Genomic DNA, 23017 nt, shown 5'->3' with positions numbered 1-23017 from the left:
GATTTAACTTATTTCAAAGACCGTCCTGCCCAAGACGTTGGTAATGCATAGCCCATGCATGTACTCACTTACCGTACATTAAAAAGCTCCATCTTACAGTAGCTCACTTTGACCTGTCAATCTTCAGTCTGGCTTTAGTTCAGCAATGCAACCTTGTGCAATACATTTAAGCGGCTTTTATTTTGCTCTGGTCTTGTAATGCTTTTAAAAAGGGAATACAAACTAATATTGCTACGGAAATTCCAATATGGAATAATCCATTTAAGGAATATAATATTGTGGAATAATTTGGTTAATTGTTATGGTTGTCCAGTTTTGTTTTCTTTGGAGGCCTTACGTGATTGTGTTACGCTTTGAAGTAGAATAATTAATTCTACTCCTTTCGTCATTCTCTTAATGGAACTCTCTGAAGCCCATCTATTATTCTATATATAGATTGTGTGTGTGTGTGTGTTGTGTATATATATATATATATATATATATATATATATATATATATATATATATATAAGGTTTTTATTTAAAAAAAAAATTGTAGTCCAAAAAAAAATTTACCATGTGGTTACAAAAATTTTAATTTTGTAGAAAATCTTATTTTTACAAAAGCCCGTTTTGGGCAAAAAGCCCTTCAGCAGCTGTTTAAAAAGAAAAATGAATGTAGTATAGTAAACTTGTTATTATTCAAGATTTGTAATTATGAAAAATTCTGTGGATGGTGTCATGATTATTAGAATAGAATCTACATTCGCAGGGGTTCCAAAGTTCCCAGTTTGAAAAAAATGCAGGATTTGGGGCCACGCCAAAAAAAAAAAAAAAGTAGTTAATACCAAGCAATTTATTTTTGCAGAGAGCTAAGAACAGATCTGGGCTGTGCCAGTTTACCTTCATCATCATCATCATTAAACAAAAACAAAAAAACACAAGACAGCAGTTTTAAAACCAATTAAAATCTGCCTGCTAGAATCTAATATCCATATTCATTCAAAGCTGGGGCATCACAATGGGGCATATACTATATGCATCAGTCACTTAAGGACTGATCATTTTCCATCTCCTCAGTGGAAGTGTCGAGGGATAACTAAAGATAATAACAGCTGGATTTTGTAGCTTGTATTAATAGTAAATCAATGTATATAGCAGGGACATCATGCCCCTGCCAGATACTGTAGAGTAGCTTTAATGGCATTTTGTATTATAAATATTTAACATTATTTTGGTCAAACATAAACACAAGCATATCAAAAATTGATACCACAGCATTTTTCCTCTAGTCATGTAATGCTTAAAGATTTATGGCAGGATTGGCTTTTTTTCTCTCAGAAATGTTGCTTTTTCTAGAAACTGAAAATAAACACATTTAAATGTGCCACTACATTTAACAAATGGACTGGATTTCCTGCAATTACCAAATAAGTGCAGCCTCTTTAGGCAAATGAAAACACCTGGGTGTCCTTCAAACACCTTTTAAAATGCAACTGGCTCCCAGATTTTTTCATGTCACTATACTGATAATACAAAGATTAAAGCAATGGACCGCATGTATTTGAAAGAATATACAGTAACAGAAATACCCAAAGACAGATAGAATCAAATATCCTCATTGTCTGCCAATTATGCTCATGTTGGGTCCTATTCCCAATGCTCTAATTATTTTAAAAGTTGACTTAGTTAATTAAATAAAGTTGGGTAATCTGCCAGTGGACTGTTGTCAATAGGACCCACAAGAGTATAGCATAGTCCTTAAAGTTCTGTAGTTACGTCCAGTTGATTTTCTATTTTTAATACATTGTTTTTCCAGAGGTTGGGTTCCCCAGTCAGTTTGAACCAGAGTCAAAGACTGACTAACACACAATTGCTACCACTGCACAGCACGCCAGCACGCCAGCAAGCCAGCAAGCCAGCAAGCGTGCTCATCTGCATTTGTGATTTTGAAGCTTTTAACCTCATCTCACTGACAGGGAACAGAATCCGTAACGGCTGTGTATCACACAACACTGCCCATTAAACCAGCACTTACTAAAGCTGGACTGTCTTAATATATTTCTTAGTGTGGGTTTCCGCTTCAGGCAAGACCATTAATTACCATTACTGCCTAATCATCTGCAGTGGATATAAAAAGAAATAAAACACACTACACTTTTTTCATCAATACTGATTTTTTTTTTGTCAGATATTATAAATATTCTCAATTTAATCAGTATTTACATTTAGAAAATATTTTAAAATCTTGCGTCTGACATATTCCATCACACCATACAACTTGATTTCATAATAAACTCTGATCCTACTAGTCTGAAACACAAGTAAAATTACAGCAGGAAATGTTGCAAACATGTGCTACATGGTAGCAAAAAAGTGTCAAGTACAGAATGAGTGCATAAGGTCAAGTAAAACTCCCCAGAATGGACTTCAACATTTTGAAACACAAAAGAAGGTTATGCATACCTCATACAAAAATGTTTCTTTCTCTATCTCTCTCTCTCTCTCTCTAGCTGCAAAATATATTAATCACCAAATCCTGGTTGATTTTATAAGCACATATAACTATAAAAGTGTTCAACATTTATAGTATGAGGTTATTATATGAAGGCCAGGACAGAAAGATGATAGAAATAGTTCTTCTGTCAATCCCCCCCCCCCACCCCAAAAACAAAAACCTGTGTTCAGAAGGCATAAACTTTGAGTCTTTCCTCATCAAAACAGTCTCCCAGTCCGGCAGAGTATGTTGTGAGACAATGCTTGACCTTAGCGAGTTAAGAGTCTATCATAATGACGACCCTGTCAAGAGATTTGTGATAGTCCACTGCTGCCCTGTACACTTTTGGAGAACAAGATGGAACCCAAACTCATTATCGGTGCTTTCCTGGAGCTCCAGACAACGCTTTGATTTTCTGTTCTGGATCGAACCTCCCTGAAAGAGAGCACATGGAGATATCAATGCAGGTTTTGCTCTGAGATCATGCCTGGTGGGCCTTTGCCAGAGGCATCTTAAAAAGTAAACAGACACTTTATTGAAAAGGGGGAATCAAAGAAATAAAAAAAAAACAGTCAGAGAGCCCTATTCGAGTAACATTTTTAAGGACAGATACTACACCCATTATGTTCCCCGTTGCCCTCATACCACATTTATTAAACAGTCAACCAAATCATTACTGGATGGTTATAGACCTCAAATAGGGCAGTAATGTGCACAGCATCTACCACCATGGGCACTGAATTCCACTTGTTTCTTTATTACCAAGCAGTTTTCTCATAATACATTTGTCTTTATTTCTACATTGAACAGACTGCTCCCTTTATCATCAAAGTTCATATTATACCAATTTTCCTTTTCACATTTTTTTTTTTTTTCTTTTAGTGGTTTTTGTTTTTCAAAACCTATAACCCTACAGTGCACTGGCAGCTCACAGACACAATAATATTCTTATTAGGTTTTTTATTTTTTAAAGTCAAATCCAAATCCCACAGTGAGCTGATTTAACCATGATCTTCACAGCAACCAGTGCTGGCACCGAGTCTTTAATGGGTGATAGGAGCTCCTCTGTTTTGCCAGACTGCCGGTACCACTCACTCCCTTCTTAGGTCCTAGCAAAATACAGTTTCAAAGAATCTTTTAGATTAAAAAAAATGAATGGAATTGCAAATGGAAATGACTAAGATACATGTATTGTGTACAAATTGTGTGCAGTTGTGCAGATTTCCAACATGTGTACATTTTTAGAGAATACAAATATACTGTCCTATCTGTGTCTTTACTGTTATAGATATCAAGAAACTGTGCCTGGCTATATTGTAATTGCAATACATTTTCCTCCAAACAGACAGAAATGACAACGAACCGCCAAAATTCACAAGTTAGAGTTAACAAACCGAATCTGATGGAGGGTAAACTCTGAAGGCCTTGTCCTGCGTTCAATATAATTTACCTATCACAACTAGGGGCACATCAAAACCTTAAGCATTTCTCTTGAAGATGAAATACAGTTTTGTTTTGTGCAATGGAAAAATCATTCGTCTGTAACTCGTCAGGTTTGGGTATTTTTTAAACCTAAACAGTTACTCATTATAACAAATGTGTGAGTAACGTGTTAGTTTGCATTTCTTAAAGCCCCTATAACCTTTTTTTAGATTTGTTTTTATATATTTTTTGTATTCTATCAAAAACAAATCACTCTTAAGATACATTTAAAAAAAAATAAAAAATTTCCCCCATTTACCACTGTTTTACAATACCGCACCCCAAGAAACAACTATTGACCACCAAAAATTTAAACAAAAGATCAAAAAGTCTCCTCTAAGACATTATCTTTCACTGCATGCTATAACACAATTAGACCAATTGCTGTCTCCAGTGCTGGGGGATGATAAATCCTATGAGGAACACATTGCCTCGAGTCCTTTTACCTCTCAAATCTACCCCTTGAGCTGAGAAATGTAATGTAAGAATCAAATGAAAAAGAATACAACACTGGAAATGCCTGTGGTAGTTTATTTTTCTACTTATATGGTACTGTGATTTTGTTGGCCCTAGAAGACAAACACTGATACAAGTGGGTTGAAAATGAAGAAACAAGAAATTGTGGTGTTCCATTTTTCGCTGTGAGTTTTAAGGTCATTTTTAAATGCTTTCTTACATACACTATGTCAAAAGATCAACTCATTTTACCATAATCTAGTTTTCCGTGCAGCTTTCCCATGACTAGAAAGTTAAATGTTAAAGTTAAATATAGATAGACGCTATTTAATGTAAGTCTAGGTAAACACGGACTCACATATGTGAGTGGCTGTTCTTTCTCTTGTATAGTTGTAGACACTGAGTGGGCACCAGGCTTCACTACAATTCCAGCAGAACGATTACTGATCCAAATCGGAAGCAGCAGACCCAAGCTGAAATTTAATTGTTCTGGTTTGGCTCAAGCTGGATTCAATTACAGAAGATTATAATTTAACTGTACTTCGCAGGCTCAACAGGGGTCATTCAAAAGGTGGTGAGACATTTTTCACACTGAAGGCCTACAGCTTTTAATATTTCACCTGCCTCGCAATTATGTGTGTGTACATAACCTTTTATACATGTTTAACTTGTAAATGAAGGAGTCCCGTGAGGTTCCAACGTGATTTCCATATGTCAACATACGGCACTAAGATAAGGACTGAAAGGGTTAAAAAGTCCTAAATGCAGTCACCAACTTACTATAAATCAAGATGAGGCTCCTTATGAAAATACAAATGTCTAAGGGGGGAATTACACATCAAATTACTTATCGCAACAACAATTAAAGTGAAATAATGTCAAACTAGGCTTGGAGTGATGGTTCAGGAGTCACTGCCTATCAGTTCTGCTGCACTGCAGATGTCTCCTATGGCTGACGTGTCTTCAGGCATTACTTCAACCTCCACCGAAGTTGTTCCAGTGAGTTTATAATTGCCTTCGTACATTTCTGTTAATTTCCATTTGAACCCAATGCCCTATTACCACCTTATTAACTACATTAAAAAATGGGCTAAGCAGAACATATGTTTTTTTTTTTTTGAGGTGGAGACAAAGCTTTTCACTTGGCATGCTATTTAGTTAAAAACTAAAAAGCTAGATATTATGACATTATGATTCATACATTTTTGCTGCTTTTTACTATTTTTTTTGGTGACTAATCGTGTCCTCAGAAACAGAACCCTTTGGATATTTTTATCTCAAATATACAGTAATAGGTATTTGAAAGAACTCCTTCTCTCCCAATGTCAAACATTTCAAATGGAAGGAAAAAAAAAAAACATACTCATTATTCAAATCTACCAACTAATCTTTTAAAAGATTAATTGAATGTTTATATATACCCGTCCTGGGCAGGATTACATTTTTCACAATTCTCTTCCCCAAAACTGAACTCCCAAGTTAGTTAAGCAGTCTCTGGAACATGTAGCCCCCTGAGGCTACACTATGTGATTCTTCTGACTGCTGAGTGGATGTTCCTGAATATTCAAATGCCTAAAAAGTTGATTTCAAATAAACACAAATCAACAAATCACTGATGCGCAGGAAACCACTGGACTAGATTCTTCAGACCCATTTTACTATGTACCTGCAGACCAATAAAAACATAATGTTGAGTAGTTCAGTTTTTACTTTCATACTCAATACATTTTGTATGACAGAGGAACTGGCTGCTTTTCATGGGTTTTTAACCTTGTACACAGTTACTGTACAAAATGGATCCCTTTGTTTTATGTTCAGTTTAACCTTTCAGAGCTCAATGTTTTGTTTTTTTTGGTCAGCAATGTATCTAAGAATGTATCTATATCTTATTATGTATATGATTTATTATTTATTATTATAAGATTAATTTAATTGTGTAGTTTATTATAAGCATGGATCTTCTCAGCCAATCCAATTCAACAACGCAACTTAGTAGGTTTAGAATCATAGAACTCTGTCTTTGTCAGCAACTTAGTTTCAATAAGAAACTTGCAGTAAAACTAGGAATAGAACAAACTGCTATGCAATGGGGGTCATATTTCCTTCCCTGTAATAGCATTAATAAAGCTGCAACAAATAAAATGCCTTTGGCGTGGGGCATTTAACTCTCATCTGGTCAATTTACTAGTAGATAATGACGGATGGCAGTCCATAAGCATTATAAAGTGCATTAGTAGTTCTTACCTGAAAGCAATATATAAAAAGATGTTTATAATTATGTCCCTGTCAGTTTCCATAGTAACTTTGTATATGGTATTTCCCTAGGTTTCCTATCTCATCAGGGGAATGGAAAGTGTAGTTGAATATACTGCATCCTGTAAAAGACATAGCACTGAGCATAAACTATTTATGAAAATGGAAACTTGAAAGGATTGCTCCAATTTATTGTTAATCCTTTTTTAAGGACAGCCATCAATTACACAAGGGCGCTCTAATCTAAGTGATCATTAGACAATTAATGAGGTATTGAGATTTATGACACCCATCCCCATGATTAAATACAGATTCTGTTTTGTATTTTTGTAGCTTAAGCATTAGGAAAGAAAGACGTAAGACATAGCTACTTATGTCATTAACTTTTATGCTTCAGTTTACATCCCTTTGTATTAATTAATAATTACTCTACACTGTCAGAGCTGACTGGGTTTCGAATGTCTTTCCTAATTGTTTCACATCGCTACTTAGGCACGTGTGAAACTCTCATACACTCACAATATAGATAAAGCGGTCAATAGGAACAAGTGCTTTGAACTTGTACTTTAATGACTGCAAGGTAATTGGAAAGCTAAATAATTATGCAAAAGTTGTTTTTTGTTTTGCAGCACTTACAGACTTTTCCTGTCAGAAAAAAAACCTAACTGAACAAAAGTGTAATTAATATATACGTCAACGTTCGCAGCCGAGTTTGCTCAATAATTATAAATGGTCAGAGATTGAGTAGCCTACAGTACATCGCTGATCACCTACTTAGAACTACACTGTTGTTTTCCTCTGTATTTTAGATAAGGTTTATGAAAGCATTGGGAAATGTAATGATTTGACGTTATTCCATTGTTGTGTAATGGTGGCTGTCAAATAATTGATCTATTTGTCTCTTATTGGGCTTGAGACAAGTAAAGGGATTCAGCTTGCTCCTTAATTCCATGGCAAAGTGCCCTGTGGCTATCCATTATTATACTGTGGCAGGTCGTTCTGGTAGCAATGTGCACTGTGACATTTCTTAATTGCACTGCACATGCTACTCCTGCATCTCCTGATCCCATGACATACTGGAGTGATTCCTAATGACACTATAAAGCACTCTGACATGCTTCCTAATGACTTAGATCAGCACCCTATTGGAATAGCTAAGATGACTAGCGGATTCAAAATAAATGAAAAAAGTTATAGTTTTTGTAATCAGGATACTGCAGTATTTTATGTTGCTTAGTTTCTGGTTATTACTTACCTGAGTAAACAGCCAATAGAGTTTCATCCTCTTTGCTTTGGCATAGCTGCACTCAATCAGCTTTGGCCTGCTGTTGACGTCCACCAGGCACTTATTGTCATCATCGTCTACTGTAGGACTCAGGACACCAACATGGAACTGCTGGCTACTGGTATAGTAAACATTCTGCAGTGAAAGAGGCATTTATTGAGTAAGATATCTATTTTATCCCATATATAAACAGCAGTCATCTGTAAATTGTCCCATACACTGTACTCCACATTTCACTATAAGCTAAATAAGCTGTAATTATGCCTATATGATTTCTTGCATTGTCATAGTCAGCAACATATATTTTATGCAGGGTTTATATAACCATGTAAATATGAAGTCCCTGCCTCAAATGGTTTCAGAGATATGAGGGCTAGACACTGTGATCGGCAGCTTTATAAAATAACTTGCATCAAAGAGTTTCTTGTATAATACCCACAACCAAACTTGACTGAGTCATAAAATACAGCTGTGTACCGACTATGAAGCCAGTATTTTAAAGCGAAAGGTCTTTATCATCTGGGAAAACACCTGAGCCCAATACAGCGACCTTCTTGGGTCACAGGTCAGAGTGAAGGGAGTGGTTAGACTTTGTGTAACACTTAAAATATGAACTTGGTAGCTGTAAAGGTTATTATGATTATGGTTATTATGAACTTGGTAGCTTTAAGAGTTATTAGGATTCTGTAGGATGGATTTTGTGTGGCCACCCCCACTGAAAAATAATGCTGGACAGAATAAAATCGGAAGTTATGTACGAAAAGGTAAAAACACATGGCGACTGCCGCTGAAAACATACAAGATGAAGTCAAAGACAAAATTCATTTTAAGGAACAGGGGTCACAACCCAAATTTTTTAACCGCTGACGAGACAGTGGGATCCCACTGATCAACAGAGGCAGCGAATAAATGGGGATCGACAAGAAATAGAGCTGTGGACCCAAAACCTGTGGCTGATCAGCAACACTGCATGGTGAGTGTCATTTCCAAAATTGTAATGTGTTTGGTTACCAATAATATATGCTTTAGTATCTATACTCTGTAATTAGTTTATATTAGTTTAGAAATTGTCAGTTATGGCCGTAAATACAAGACGATCAATTACAAACATTACAATAATATACAGTACACATAAGGATTAATAAGACAGCATTATATAAAGCAGATAAATCAACTTCATGTAAGTGTCCTGAAGTGTTGTTAGTAACTGAAGAGTTGAATCAGTTGCTGTGATTTGGTGTAGGAATGGTATTACTAGGCATCACTGTCGCTGCAGGGGGACTTGTTCCTGAAGACTTGCATGAAGAAATGGATTTATTTCCCTTTTTTGCATTTCATCCGTGTTTGTTGCGTAATGCTTGAGACTGAGTTCGCTGTTGTGTCCAGAAACTGAAATAATGTGCCTGCCTCCAGGATCACTTGAAACTTGGCAACAAGTGGCACGTACACAGCGGTTGGTGTATATTGTAGAGAGAGCAGCTTCTACGGAGATTTTTGTTCATTAAACTGGCAATAAAACGTTCACCAAGGGGATGCTTCCCGGACCAGATGTCATCCGATTTTTTTTTTTTCCTTGGAATTTGAAAAAGCCTTGGCTGTACAGCTTAAAGCTTTTTCAGGACGATTTTCAAAACCTGGCTGTGAGTACATTCATATATCAATGATGCTGGGACTGTCTTTAGACGACCTTGGTGATTTGTGGTCTGTAATGCTGATGTTTGACTAATGTATTCAGAACCAGTGACATCGGTACATAATATGTCCCAATTACTAGTTAACAGGATTTTCCATTTTGTTATGTTTTTATTTAGTGTTTTATTTTTAAAATACCAATCATTCTATGCAGATGCCGTGACAGGTTGTAGTTTGTGCAATTTCCGCACACGACGTTTTCTGCATATTATTATTACTATTATTATTTTTATCTCACAAACCTGTAGGCCAGACATACAGGCCAAAAATTGTTTCCCTTTTGATATGTCACGCGTGATGTGGTACAAAAAGGTTGTGTTTTTAGTTGGCGTGGTCCATGAGACACATTAATCACATTTAAGTGGCATAAAAATATATTTTTTTATTTTATTTTTTTTCTTTAAAATTATAATGCTAGTATTTTTAATAAATACTACAGCATCCATTTCAGTGATTAAAAAAAAACCCTGCAAGATACACTTTATCTGGAGTATAACGTAGTGAACACTTGAGTGTCTTTTTTCAACACAAATATTTGACATGTGCATACATTTTATCAACTCTCTTTCGATCATCATTTCACTTGTGATGCGTTAAAAACCAGGAGACATACATTCTCTGTGCTCTGACATAACCTGTCACAGCAGTTTAGTCCTGAAGGTAATCAAGTGTGAACTGTGGAAGACTGGATTCAAAACAAATAGCGTAGAATTTTAATAACTCAATTGTATATCATAGGGCACACAGGTAAGTATGTAATTCTGAGCATTAATTACAAAGCTTTAACTCGTGGGTTATTTTCAACCTGTTATTAATAAAACAAAGTTTGGTATTCACTGAACTTTCATGAACTCTTAAAAAAGCCAACAACTTAAAAGATTCAAACTTATAAAATTATTATATATTATATTTGATATATAATATATATATATATATATATATATATATATATATATATATATAATAACAAATAGGGCCTGTTACAAAAAAATAATCTTATTGATATATTTTCCATGCGCGCGTAATGTTACATTTTGTTGTGGTTAACAAAGGCTGCTATATTTGGGATCTGATAGGAAAACAGCAATTGCAATATTTTGGCTAGTGACAATTGAAACTAGCTCAAATTGACAAAGCTTGTCAGAAATATCCAAGACTGATAAACTAAACCCTCCGAATCTGTCCATATTATTTTAAAAGCAGTCAAGTAATTACCGGTAATTGACATAAGAATCTTAAGAAATGCCACATCAGTGATAGGTATATAAAGGTAGTCTGAACTACCAACTGCTTGTGTAGTTTTTACCCTATTGTCTTATAAGTTACCACATCAAAAGACAGCTTTTACAAATGCTTCTATTTGTGGTTAAGAAATAGCTCATGACGAATGAACAGGAAATTCTGAAGTGTCTTTTTCCACTATGAAATTTTGACTGTGAAATTGTACTCATCACAGTAGTGAACAAATACTGAACTGATTCTCACAGGCTTACTGTACAGTACATGAATCCTAGAACTTCCTTATTCTGTCCTTTATTGAAAATCTGCACTCTAGGAAGTGCACAGACATAGAAGAAGTCTAAAATGGATGGGTTAATCACCACACTTAGCCACGCACAACAGACTTTAGACTGTGAATATTCTCTCTTAAACAAAGCTCTGGAAGCATCAGTCAAAACTTTGCAAAAGACAGCACTTCCCCCTCTATCAGTCAGCAATTGCAGAAATAATTCTGTCAGATTTCCTCTTAGGTGTTTGCAGTTTGATTCAAACTGGGAGAGAGTCATTGGAAAGAAACAGAAATACAGTACTTTGTGCTCTGAATCTAGTCTAGGATCCCTGGGTACTGTCCCTGGTTAAACCAAGCTAGATAGCATTCACTGAAAATACTCATGTTTATTAATTAGTAAATTTCTAATTTGAAAGGTTCGGTAATTAAGATCAAAACCTCTTTAAAAAGATGTATGAGCTTCCAGGCTGCAGAGTTTAATCAGAAATACTCAAGCGTTGTCTAGGGGATAAGATCAAGAGGCACACTGGATAAGAATGTACACACAGATAAAAATAAACTTCAGTAGACCTTGCATCTTCAAAATATTCTTAAGATGCAGAGAAAATAATTGTAATGAGGCATCCTCATGTTTAATCCTCCAAATTACAGTTCTCAAAATTCAATTTTCAGAATTCATGAGCAATTTATTCACTGTACACACATCCGATCTTGAGTAATATCCAATACCAGTTAAAGGGATTAGCTGACAACATGTACCAACAGATTTACTTAGTTTGCAAATCTCAAAGCATTTTGCAATTTGCATTCAGACTTATTTCTGAATATACCTGCTGAGATACTTTGAAAAAGCTGCTAGGCAGTGATTGTGATGAAACAAGGACAGCACACGTAATTCAACGAATCAGGTAGTATAAGGCAATATTTTGCTTTGAATATAAAGTCTATACAAGACTGACGCCTATGGCCTAAAAGAGATGCAAAGGGGAATATAACTGGTCTTTAACTGTTCGTGCAAGCCAGCCTGTCTGTTTTGCACAGATCAGGGGCTGCAGAATGCGAAGTACGTGGTTTGTGCCCAGCACCAGACATTAAATTGCATATCAGACTCTGCAAAGGGACCACCACTGCACTCCAGAATACCGCAACACATGACAGTACCACAGATTCTCTTTTATTTAAGGACAAATAACAGACATCTGTGTGTGCAGTCCTTTCATAATAATAAAAACACATTCATTTTTTGCAAACCATTGCTTACAGAGACTATTGCTATTACAGCCTGAACGATCAATAGTTAATACTGCATTCATGCTGTTGCATAAGAAGATGCATAAAATGTTTTTATAAAACAGCTAAATGCCAGATCTCTAGTTTCAGTGTGTACTGAAAGAGGATGGAGGTGTTAGCCATTGGCTATAGACAATGAGCCTGGTTTTTAATTTAATGCCCTCCAGGTGCCGATGGTCTGAGTAACTCCAAGTTATATCTCTTCACTTGTTATCTGCAAGACCAAGCATAATCTGAACCACACCAACGATTCAACTGGAACAGAAAGAGATGATTCTGAATAAGCAGCACTGCAGATTTTTTTTTTCCAAAATGTGATTGTGATTGTGTTTGTGTGTAAGTTTCTTTTCTTTTGTAATTTGAACTGTGTAGCACTTTTTCTTCCAAAAAGTAACTGCAGTCTTCATTGAAATGTTTGATTTCTTGATGGCTATGGAACTCCCTATTGTGTTTATAAGAAGCTCAGCACTGAACCGTGGCTTGCCAGAATGCTGCTGGTTCCCACAAAAGCTACTGATTTCAATCACAGCAGTGGTACGGTTTCAGGGTGCCTTGCAGCTCTTCAATATAAAGGTATTATGTCTACTGTACAAAACTGTTTACATTTTTAAGACTTTTGCTTTTTTTTATCATTTGGTTTCTGTTTCACGTAAACATGATTTTAACAGCCTATAAATATTATCAAATATAAACTTTTAACACTGCAGAATAAAAAACACAGACATTACAGAATGTTCATGTACAACTTGGGATACAACATATTTTGCTTAATGCAAAACCCAGTTTCATACTTAATGCTATTTAAGAGGTTTATAATTATAGCAAGGTCTGCTGGGTGGAGGCTAATCGATGGTAGACTGTTGTAGAATTACTCTTTGTGGGGAAAAATATTGACAGCTTTTATACTTATCACAGATAAACAGCAAGATCAGGAAAAAAAACAAAAAAAACTATTAATACAAATTCATCAAAGCACCATGACATTGAATAAGTTCCCTCAGTAATTTTGGAAGCCACCCCAGAGCTGCAAAGCTCAATTTAAACATTACCCCGGGAGACCATTTCATCAGTAATACCTTGTCAGAGAGTTTAGGGTCGATTTGAACAGTTGCAGCAACGTACAAGGCTTGCCTGTTCAATTATTTATGACTTTTGAATCATTGTGACCAGAATAATTAGCGATCTGTCATGGCAGTGGACTGTAGATGTGAAAAAACACATTCTAAAGAGGAAAATACTTAAACATAAAACTGCATTTATGTCCTTAATCAACAAGAAATGTACGTCAATGTGTTTTGTATTAACGCTACAGCGAGTCAACTTGAAAATACTAGAAAAAGGTTTTCTGAAAAGCTAAAACGTGATACTAGAATCATCTTGTTCCTATTATTCCAAATGTTGGCAAACCTGTTCTTTTTTCAGTACAGATGGCGGTGGTTAATAATGCAGCTTATTTAATTTTCTCAGCCTGCAAGCTTTGCCTTATTTACAAAGTCTGATCTCCTACATAGGAAAATGCACCTTTTCAATTCTATTTTGAAAACCACTGTAACAAATTGCTTTTACCCGAGCCCTACATAAAATTTTTAATTTCAGTTTCTTGTGTAAATAATATAGGCTTCCAATCTAGACATTATCTGAAGAAGCACATTTGTATGGCATGTTCTGCGTCTGCTTTAGGATATTGTGTCTTGTTACCCAGGTAACTCACCAAAGCTAAATCAAGCACAGTATCCCTTCTGCTCTGATTCTTGTAAGTTCTGGAGCATGGGGTACTGACTCATTATGTGACCTTAAGCAAGTCACTTAACCTCCTTGTGCTCCATCTTTCGGGTGAGACATTGTGATTCTGCAGCTGATGCACAGTTCACACACCCTAGTCTCGTATCTTGTGTTTTGTGATGGTGGCCCACTATGAACGGCGCTATATAATAATAAAGATTATTATTATTATTATTATTTATTATATTATTATTATTATTATTATTATTATTATATATGCTGGCATTGAAACAACAACAGTGAGGAAACTATTAAATTGTATATTTCTTCTGATTGTCTTTTTATCCTAAGGAGAAGAAGGTAAATTATTGATCTGAGTAGTTTCTGACTAGCTTTAAACTTAGAAATTTCAAAATAGGGATCTATTAGTGCTTAATGAAAGGCACCCATCTTTTTGGAGATATATTCTTACATACATACATACATGTCTGTATAATAACTGTTTGCCATTAGTTTTGCAGCCACACTAAAAACACTCCTAGACTGATCCAGCACAGTGAGTACAAAGACACACCATGAAAAGGATAAACTGCACTGATGTTAAATTCCAAGTAAAAAGAAGAAATGCTGCCATTTTTAGTGATTGCTTTGTTGTTTCCCTAAACTTTCACCTCTGTGAATTTGTCCTTTTTTTCCCAGAAGTTGCTGCCAAAATACACATCAGAGAGTTCTGAGCAGATTACATCATCTGTTTAATGGCGTTTTCCCACAAAGTGAAAATATGTTACATATACTCCATTCATCATGCTGTTACTGTAGAGTATGATGCTGGTTCATCAATTCTAAGGTTTATCAAACAAAGTTATATTTACTGTAAAACGAATCTATGTTAACCTGTTTTGAAAAAACAGAAAGCAAGTTGCAAACATGTTTTTCCAGTTTATCACTGATTGTTAGTCAATTTATAACTATATCTGGATAAAACATGTGCCAAGCACACACCACCAACACACATGTACACGTACACAACTGGAAAGTTCATGGAAATTGATGATACTGTAAACTTTTCTTAATTTGTTTCTGTGCCATGCCTGTATAGTACTGGATACAAATTAAAGTATTTTAATGTGATGAATGACTTGTATTTTAAAACAAATAAGAACATAATTATAGTAAAATAAAACTACATAATGACAGGGTAATTATGATTATATACAGTATTAACAACCAAAGATTCTCAGGTTGTCATAAAAAATATTTAATTTTCCTCTGTCTTCTTGTAGTAGATGTTTAATGTATCAGTTCTTGTTTATAACATACTCTATTAGTGAAGAACTGCTTCAATTGTTTCCTTTGTAAGCAAATACAGATAAAATCCTTTTTTTTGTTCTTCTAATCCCTTTGCAATTAACACAAGCAGTGTTACTTAGATAATGCAATCCTGGTCCTCTCAATTTCTCGAGTTCTGCAAGCTAAGACTGATAGAAAAAAGTCAAGATTTAATAAGCTCAGTGGCTGATATGTAAAATACCCTTTAACTTAGAATTGTCTGATAAAATAGGCTTAAAGCTGAGTTGGTGGAAAAAAAAAAAATCAGGTAGGCAGAAAAAATCGATTTGCCATTTCTTTTTTCTCTGTAGTACTGCACACAAACATTTGGTCAGAGGGTGGCATGTTGTCCAGTGGAAAACAGCATTTGGATCAAAAGTAAAAAGACTGTTGAAATGTAATCTTAAACTGCTTTGCTGAGAGCTAATAGCTTACCACATTTGCATGGTACAAATCAATTCAATAATAGCTTTAATGCAAGTTTATTTATGTACTGAAGAACGCTATATGTTACTGTGATCGATTAACTGAGCACAGACAAAACACTAAAGATGCTGCAATTTATGTTTCTTAAACTGTATTAGGATACTGGGATATTCCACTGTACACAGAAACGTATATATTACTGTAGTCTTTACTGCTACTACATCTTTCAAAAGTAAGGAATACAGATCCACTGATGAGGCCGTATGGGTTGAATTGTGATTATTATTTGCGGCAAAAGGCTTATTCTGTAGTGAATTCAAAAGAAAAATACAATGGATGTTGTATGTGTTTTTAAGGTAGTCAGAAGCTGTGGTATTCTCTTTTTTTAGATTCACTTTAGTGCTCCTGAATTTTTTTTGGATTGTCAGCATGAGAAACTAAATTTCTCCCACAGAGCATATGCAGGGTCTCACATTGTCCGAAGCAGCAGGCCTGCTTTGTATGGTTGCCTCTCTTAGAAGGAGAGTGAGCAGTTTTGTCTTTATGCCCAGTCTCAGCACGGCATCCTACAATTTCTGCTGTAACTAGGCTGGGAGGTTGACCCCATCAGTTTAATTTCACTGCAGACAGTGGAAGGGGTAGTGGTAGTGGAGAACTCTAGGAGTAGTAAAAGCACTGATAAAATGCACACAGATTCCATATAGAAGAGTTTATATTCCCAACCCAGCATGCAGTAAGAAACAGCTGTGGCAAAACTTTGGCTGTGTCAACCTGTTCTCTTAGGACATTGTAGATGGAACACATATTGTAAATTGATTTATCAGAAAATACATTAAATAGATGTAGTGGGATCAATCTGGTAACTAGATAGATAGATAGATAGATAGATAGATAGATAGATAGATAGATAGATAGATAGATAGATAGATAGATAGAAAGTTTATACTAGTGCTAGAAAATATATTAACAAAATACCTGACTGTAGGAAACCACAGACACAGGGAAAAAGCAACTCCCTTGGATTAATCCAGATCCGTAGTCAATTTGTAGATAAAAGTCTTTATTCTTGCATATTCATGTTTCAAAAGTCAGCCAGCAACAATGTTTATGAGTTTCAAAATTTATCTTTTTTAGAACTTTGTAAAAGGCATGTGTTTTCAAACATTTAAATATTTCAAAGCTGGGACCACACCTTATATCAATAATTAAAAAACAATTAGCACCCAATCAGGAGTCAACTAGTTAATAATCAGTTAATAGATAATTGTTTCAACTGGTGATAGTATACAAACACCATGATTACCAACCCTTCACATATTATGAGAATCATTAGTTAATGAGTATAACTCCTCGGAAAATAATGCTCGATTAACGGACATAAATTAATATCGTCCTTGAGACCCAACGGTTCCAGTGTGTTCAAAGTAAGAATCCAATGTGCTTCTCTACGTAACAGAATATTGACCAAATTCCCCCCTCTAGCTGGTACATTGATTTTCTCCACACCCACAAATCTCAGTGAGTGCAGAGAAGTTCCATGTCAGGCTTTTATGTAGGGTTTTGCCATAGGATAGTCATGATTCTGATTTCAAATAGCTGCTTTGTGTTCTGCAATCCGTGTTTTCAAGCTTCTCTTAGTTTGTCCAATATAGACCAGGCCACATGGGCAGGTTAACATATAAATTACAGCAGTGGTGTTGCAATTTATAAACCCTTGAATACCCTTTTATACCTGATCTTGGATGGGGAAAGGTGTTGTATTTGTGGTGTTAGAGGAATGTACACAATGGCCACATTTGAGTTTGAGGATGTTCTATTTTAGGACTAAAGGAATGCACCAAGGTATCCCTGATATTCTTGGCACATTTAAATGTAACACATGGTGGATTTTCTTGTATTACTGGTTACATTTCAAAATGTGCCAATGTTTGCAAATAATCCTTTAAATATTATTTGAAATGTAATTAAATTCAGTTGAAAAACAAATCATTTTGGGATTACTATGGTCCTTAACTTTCGTTTGAAAGATTACTATATGTTTAATTTGTTCTATAGTTTTTTTTAGAAGACGATTTTTATAACCTTGTATCCTAAATTTAGAATACATTTCCTCAGTTTTGACAACAAGTTGGTCCTCTGTACTACAATTTAATTTCACACATAATAATTGGTATATTGTTTATCAAGGTATATATATATATATATATATTCTATTATATATATATATATCTATCTATATATAATATTATATAATTATATATAATATATTATATATCAGTGTCTACAGCACTCTACAGGATAACAACATGACCATAGTTAATGAGAACCCATTCTCAGTGATGTGACCTAGTTAAATAAAATAATTGATTATTTGACTAAAGACTAATTCAATCCAATTTATATGTATGAAACCACTGAGGCCTGATAGCTACTCTTTATCCTTCCAATTACTGGATGAACACTGAGAATATTCTAGTGCAAAATAAATAAATAAATAAATAGTTAGGAGACATACACCTTCTAAAACTCATTATACACCACTCACAATGTCCTGATTGTAGTTCACACTGTGACACTTGCTGGTGCTTTAATTACACAATCGGAAGACAAATGCACACAAACAGCTTCATTATAAGAAGATGGTACAAAGTCAAATGAAATGTGATTTCAAGGACTTGAGGTGGAATCTTGCAGTTTCTTCTCCTAGCGTTACTAAATTAGCTGTGGTCTAATCTCACTAAAAGTCAACTCGCAATCACCCAGACCAGAAATGCAAACAGGTGAATAACATGAAACACCTAATTGACAGAGCTATATGGTATACAAATGTGCTAGAAATTAACATTCAAACCTCTAAACACTTACAGTAGCTGATATAACAGAACCAGAATGTCCTCATCTTGGCTGAAACATTTGCTGCCAGTTACAAAGACGCAAGGTGATTTCTAGGCCCACTCTGGTCATGTCACCATCTCTGAATTCTGCTCTCAGCTAACAAGGATTAATGAACAATAATCATTCTGGAATAAAGGATAATTACCAAGCAGAAATATTACTCTGCAACAAAACCGCATGTATCTAGCACAGTCCACTCTACTGAAAGGATCAGAATTAGCGACAACTGCTTGCGATTTAAAAAAAAACAAACGACAAAAAAAAAAAAGCATTACAATTTTGCATTGTATCAATTTATCTGTCATTTGCATCAAACTACCCAAGACCAGAAGTCAACCTTCAACCTAATTGTTTCAACCTAGTGCTTTCTGTTTATCCTGATATTAAAGGTTTTAAGGAGGCCGGCGCTTCAAGAAAATGTATCATTTCCTGACAAATAAATGTAATTACAGAGACAAGGACACGGAACGGCATTCTGCTTCATAATGTTTGGCTTTTTAATTGGCCCAAGACAACACTAGTTTCTGTTGAACTGGCCCTTCTGCTATTTTTGTTGTTTATTTAAGGGTGAAATGATCAGTTTCGCCCTGTGGGATGGATTTAGTGAAACAAGTACAAAAGAAAATATGTAACGTTCTCATTTTTCTAAATACATCAGTCATAATTCTTGATCTATAAATAGCATTTTTCTTTCCATGCTTTGCATTTCATAAGAAAGAACTATATGAAATTACCCTTAAAACAACCAGGGGGTAAGACACTATACAGCTGTCCTGTCCATTGGGTATTTGCTGGCTGTGAGTCTCAGTCTGTCTTGCTGAAACTGTGGCACGATACAGGGATTCATAATTTCCACTAAAAGAGACTATGTCCATCACAGAGTAGACTGGGCCAGGCTTAAGAGATGCATCTTCAGAAGTGTTTTGAAAACAGGTAAGAACAACAGTGACAGTTATTGGGTACCGAAGGTAATTAAGAGCTGTCAAAGTTTATTTAAAACCTTTACGAAATGCTGTTGAGCGTTACATTTGCCCTGAAAGCGATGGTAATCAAGTTCCTGGCAACTGTAACTGATGTGCAGAGCCACATGGTCTCGGAATGCTCTGTGCAGTAACTTCAGTATGCATTCTTTGGAAGCTATTCAAGCTTTGCAATGTCATTTAAAAATATGTCTTCACTTTATTTAGTTTACTTTATAAATCCTCAGATCTCTCTCCCCTGTTGAAAATTTCAGACAGCCCTGGATTTGAGTTGGTTGAATGGGTTTTCATCAGGTCATGCTCTGCGATCTTATGATTATCAAATTGACAAGACTTCAACAATATGTAAGGACTTCCATTACTTTAATGTGCAAACAGTTGATCTGCTAATATATAATTTGACATTTGGCTTGTCAGATGCTTGAAGGCATTTTGTTTTTATGTAACACATGTTGAGAAGACTTAAACCTACAGATCGACTGGGGTGCTGAATCACTTAAGCCCTTTGTGATGGTGGTCTACTATGAAAGGCGCTATATAAAATAAAGATTGATTGATGGATTGATTGATTGATCTGGCGTTTACCCATAACACTAGTAGCAGTAACCCAAGAACAAAAATCTATACCAAGATACTCAGCCTCACTATGCAAAGTGACATTTCTGAAATATTGCAAACTATGAAACAGTAATGACAGTGTTTAATTAAGTATTGCACAAAATCCCACGCCAACACAATAGACAAGATTCACGAAGCATTCATTCTATGCAGAATTTACATAATTTCCAAAAGGGAAAAAAACATGTTATTGTTACAAATATAAAAAACAAAACAATAGTTTGAAACGTGTTAATGCTAAGTGAATTTGGCTTGATATATTTAAAGAATTCCAATAACATGCAGTTATTGGAATTCTTTAAATATATCAGGTATGTCTGCTAAGGCTGTGTAAACCTCCCCATGTGGCTTACCACTGTTGTTTAAGAAATGTTTAGAAACACCTGTACTGTATTTACTGTAGAAATATTGCATTAATCACTAGTATAGGGAATTGTGGACATTATAGCATTTTATCCGGGTGCATCATAACCAAGAGCCTTATAGCGAGGGAGCACTGAGAGCTTTTATTCACACAGACACTGACCTGAGGAGTCATTCCATGGCAGATGTACACGATTGGAATGTTGTCTGTGTCTGGCCCTTGATCAAGACACAAGTCACTTTTGAGGGAATTCTTTAGCTGAAAAAAAATAAAAAAACGAAGCAATAAACACAGTTAACGTTATTCATTGCTCATCTTGTTGCCGTCACTAACACACTGTGATCACTGCAGAAGATGTAACACTGCAGAAGGGGGATAAGGGGGACAGCTTAAGTAGATGTGTCCTAATCTAGGCTTGGCTCATCAGGTATCAGATATTGGTTTTGGCCTCGGTACCCCTGTTTATTCTTTGGCTTTGAAAAGCACAAACTGGTTTAGCATAATGTTCTGAAATACCATTAATGCTCTGCTGGAGTAAGAGCCAAATACAAATTCTAAACAAAATGGGTCCCACTCCCCTTCAATTAAAGCCGCTCGCTAGGCCTTCCGTCCATTTAAGACCATGTACTGGCCATGTATTGTAGTTGTGTATATATCTTGAGAAGCACTTATCCAATTATAATTAATAAAGACTCTCTTTAGCCCATCTTATTGATTATGTCATAACCTGAGGGCATATGGAGCCAGTCTGTTAGTCCATGTTCAATCACTTTTAAAAAGCGCCCAAGCTAAATGTTATCAATTTGAGATAAACGGTTCCCAAGTTCAAAATCATGCATAAGGTCACCATGCGATTGTACAGTATAAATGTAGCAGTAAGTGTGACACCTCCACTATATCTGTATTGTTGTGGATTGCCTTTTATACAAAGGCAAACAGTCCATCGATCACTGTGTATTTATGAATCCCTGGGCCATATAAAATAGGATAATTGTATGACGGCTATTAGTCTAATAAAAAAAAAAAACTGCAGAGTTATTTTCATGAATTACTTTGTCAGGATGGTTGCAAGACAGGCAACAGGTCACAAAGCCAAGGCTCTGTGACAGAACTGCTGAGGAAATCATGTATCGTATGAATCACCGTCTTCCAAACAAACAGACCTGTTCTTCCACTACAAGCCAACAATCCTTAATTGCAAATCTGGTGCAATCCCATGTGAAGATGCAGAGCGGTATATGAGGGAGAGGTGCTGTTGTTTAATAAGTGAAGCTGACATTAACGTATTGCTTATAGGCTCAGGTACCCATGCTGGATGCTAACAAATCATTTATACTGTAGCTGTCTACATTTAATCATTTAATGTAGGTCATTTCTGTTGGCTTGCATTTGGATTTATTGCATTACTTGCAGTTCTTTTCAGTCTGTAGCACACATGTTTATCACAAGAAAGGGGGATAATTCACAAGTGTGTATCAGGCTCAAAATACGTGCATAATAAATATCAATTTAAGTCAGTCTAATTGGCTAACCTTCCAGAGTAAGACCATACACAGTCCTGCATATCTGTGTACACTATGGCAGGTTTTACTCATAATTCATGTCCCAGTATTTGGTCTCCTAGAGGAGGCACATTTACTGTATGCTTCCATGAACAAGCTTTCACAGACTGACGCCTGCTCGGTAAATAAACAGTGCTTGCACACACCAGACAGCGTTTCCAGCTTATCAGATGTATCTCTGTTCACCCATCCATTCATACCATTCATATTGTTTACAGTGATTTTCAGTTTTGTGGCACATTGTCTATATAGTGTATAAAAACCCATTAACTGCAACAGGATGAATCTGAGGTGCATTTTTTTTTTTTTTGTTAAACCAAAGCCGAGTAACCAGACTGTAGACAGAAGGCTCAGAGCAATTTTAAGTCTGATGATCCAACAACTATAGATGCTACACAAGTTATAAAGAGGTGCCTTACCACCCCATAGGCGATGGTGTCTGTGTACATCCTCATCTCTGAGTAAATGTTGACAAGGTACCATCGGAACGTCTTGCACTGCAGCCTCTTCCTGAGGGCCTTCCTCTCTGAAATATCACCAATGTCAATCCCAGAATCCTGGGTAAGAGAAACAGCAGTTTTAAATGAAAAGGGGCTAGGAATTGATTCATGTTTTGCTGCTGTGTTTAACAGAGTACTCATCATGACAATCAATCAATCAATTATTTTATATAGCGC

The 23017-nt window shown here is 35.6% G+C and overlaps 1 protein-coding gene across 1 annotated transcript in view; it reads right to left on the bottom strand.

Moving 5' to 3' along the window:
• Positions 1 to 761: 761 nt before the first annotated feature.
• LOC121294373 (polypeptide N-acetylgalactosaminyltransferase 18-like) overlaps positions 762 to 23017 on the bottom strand; it is a 93362-nt gene continuing 71106 nt past the window's right edge. Inside the window, exons 8-11 of the mRNA XM_041218000.1 lie at positions 22760 to 22897; positions 20941 to 21036; positions 7923 to 8087; positions 762 to 2911 (exon numbers count right to left, since the gene is read on the bottom strand). Coding sequence (XP_041073934.1) covers positions 2765 to 2911; positions 7923 to 8087; positions 20941 to 21036; positions 22760 to 22897 — 546 coding nt within the window. The 3' untranslated portion in view covers positions 762 to 2764. The remainder of the gene's footprint in view (positions 2912 to 7922; positions 8088 to 20940; positions 21037 to 22759; positions 22898 to 23017) is intronic.

Source organism: Polyodon spathula, chromosome 19 (assembly GCF_017654505.1).
Source record: "Polyodon spathula isolate WHYD16114869_AA chromosome 19, ASM1765450v1, whole genome shotgun sequence".
Classification (NCBI taxonomy): Eukaryota; Metazoa; Chordata; class Actinopteri; order Acipenseriformes; family Polyodontidae; genus Polyodon; species Polyodon spathula.
The sequence above is the reverse complement of the archived record's forward strand: the minus strand, read 5'-3'. Positions and strand labels throughout refer to the sequence as shown.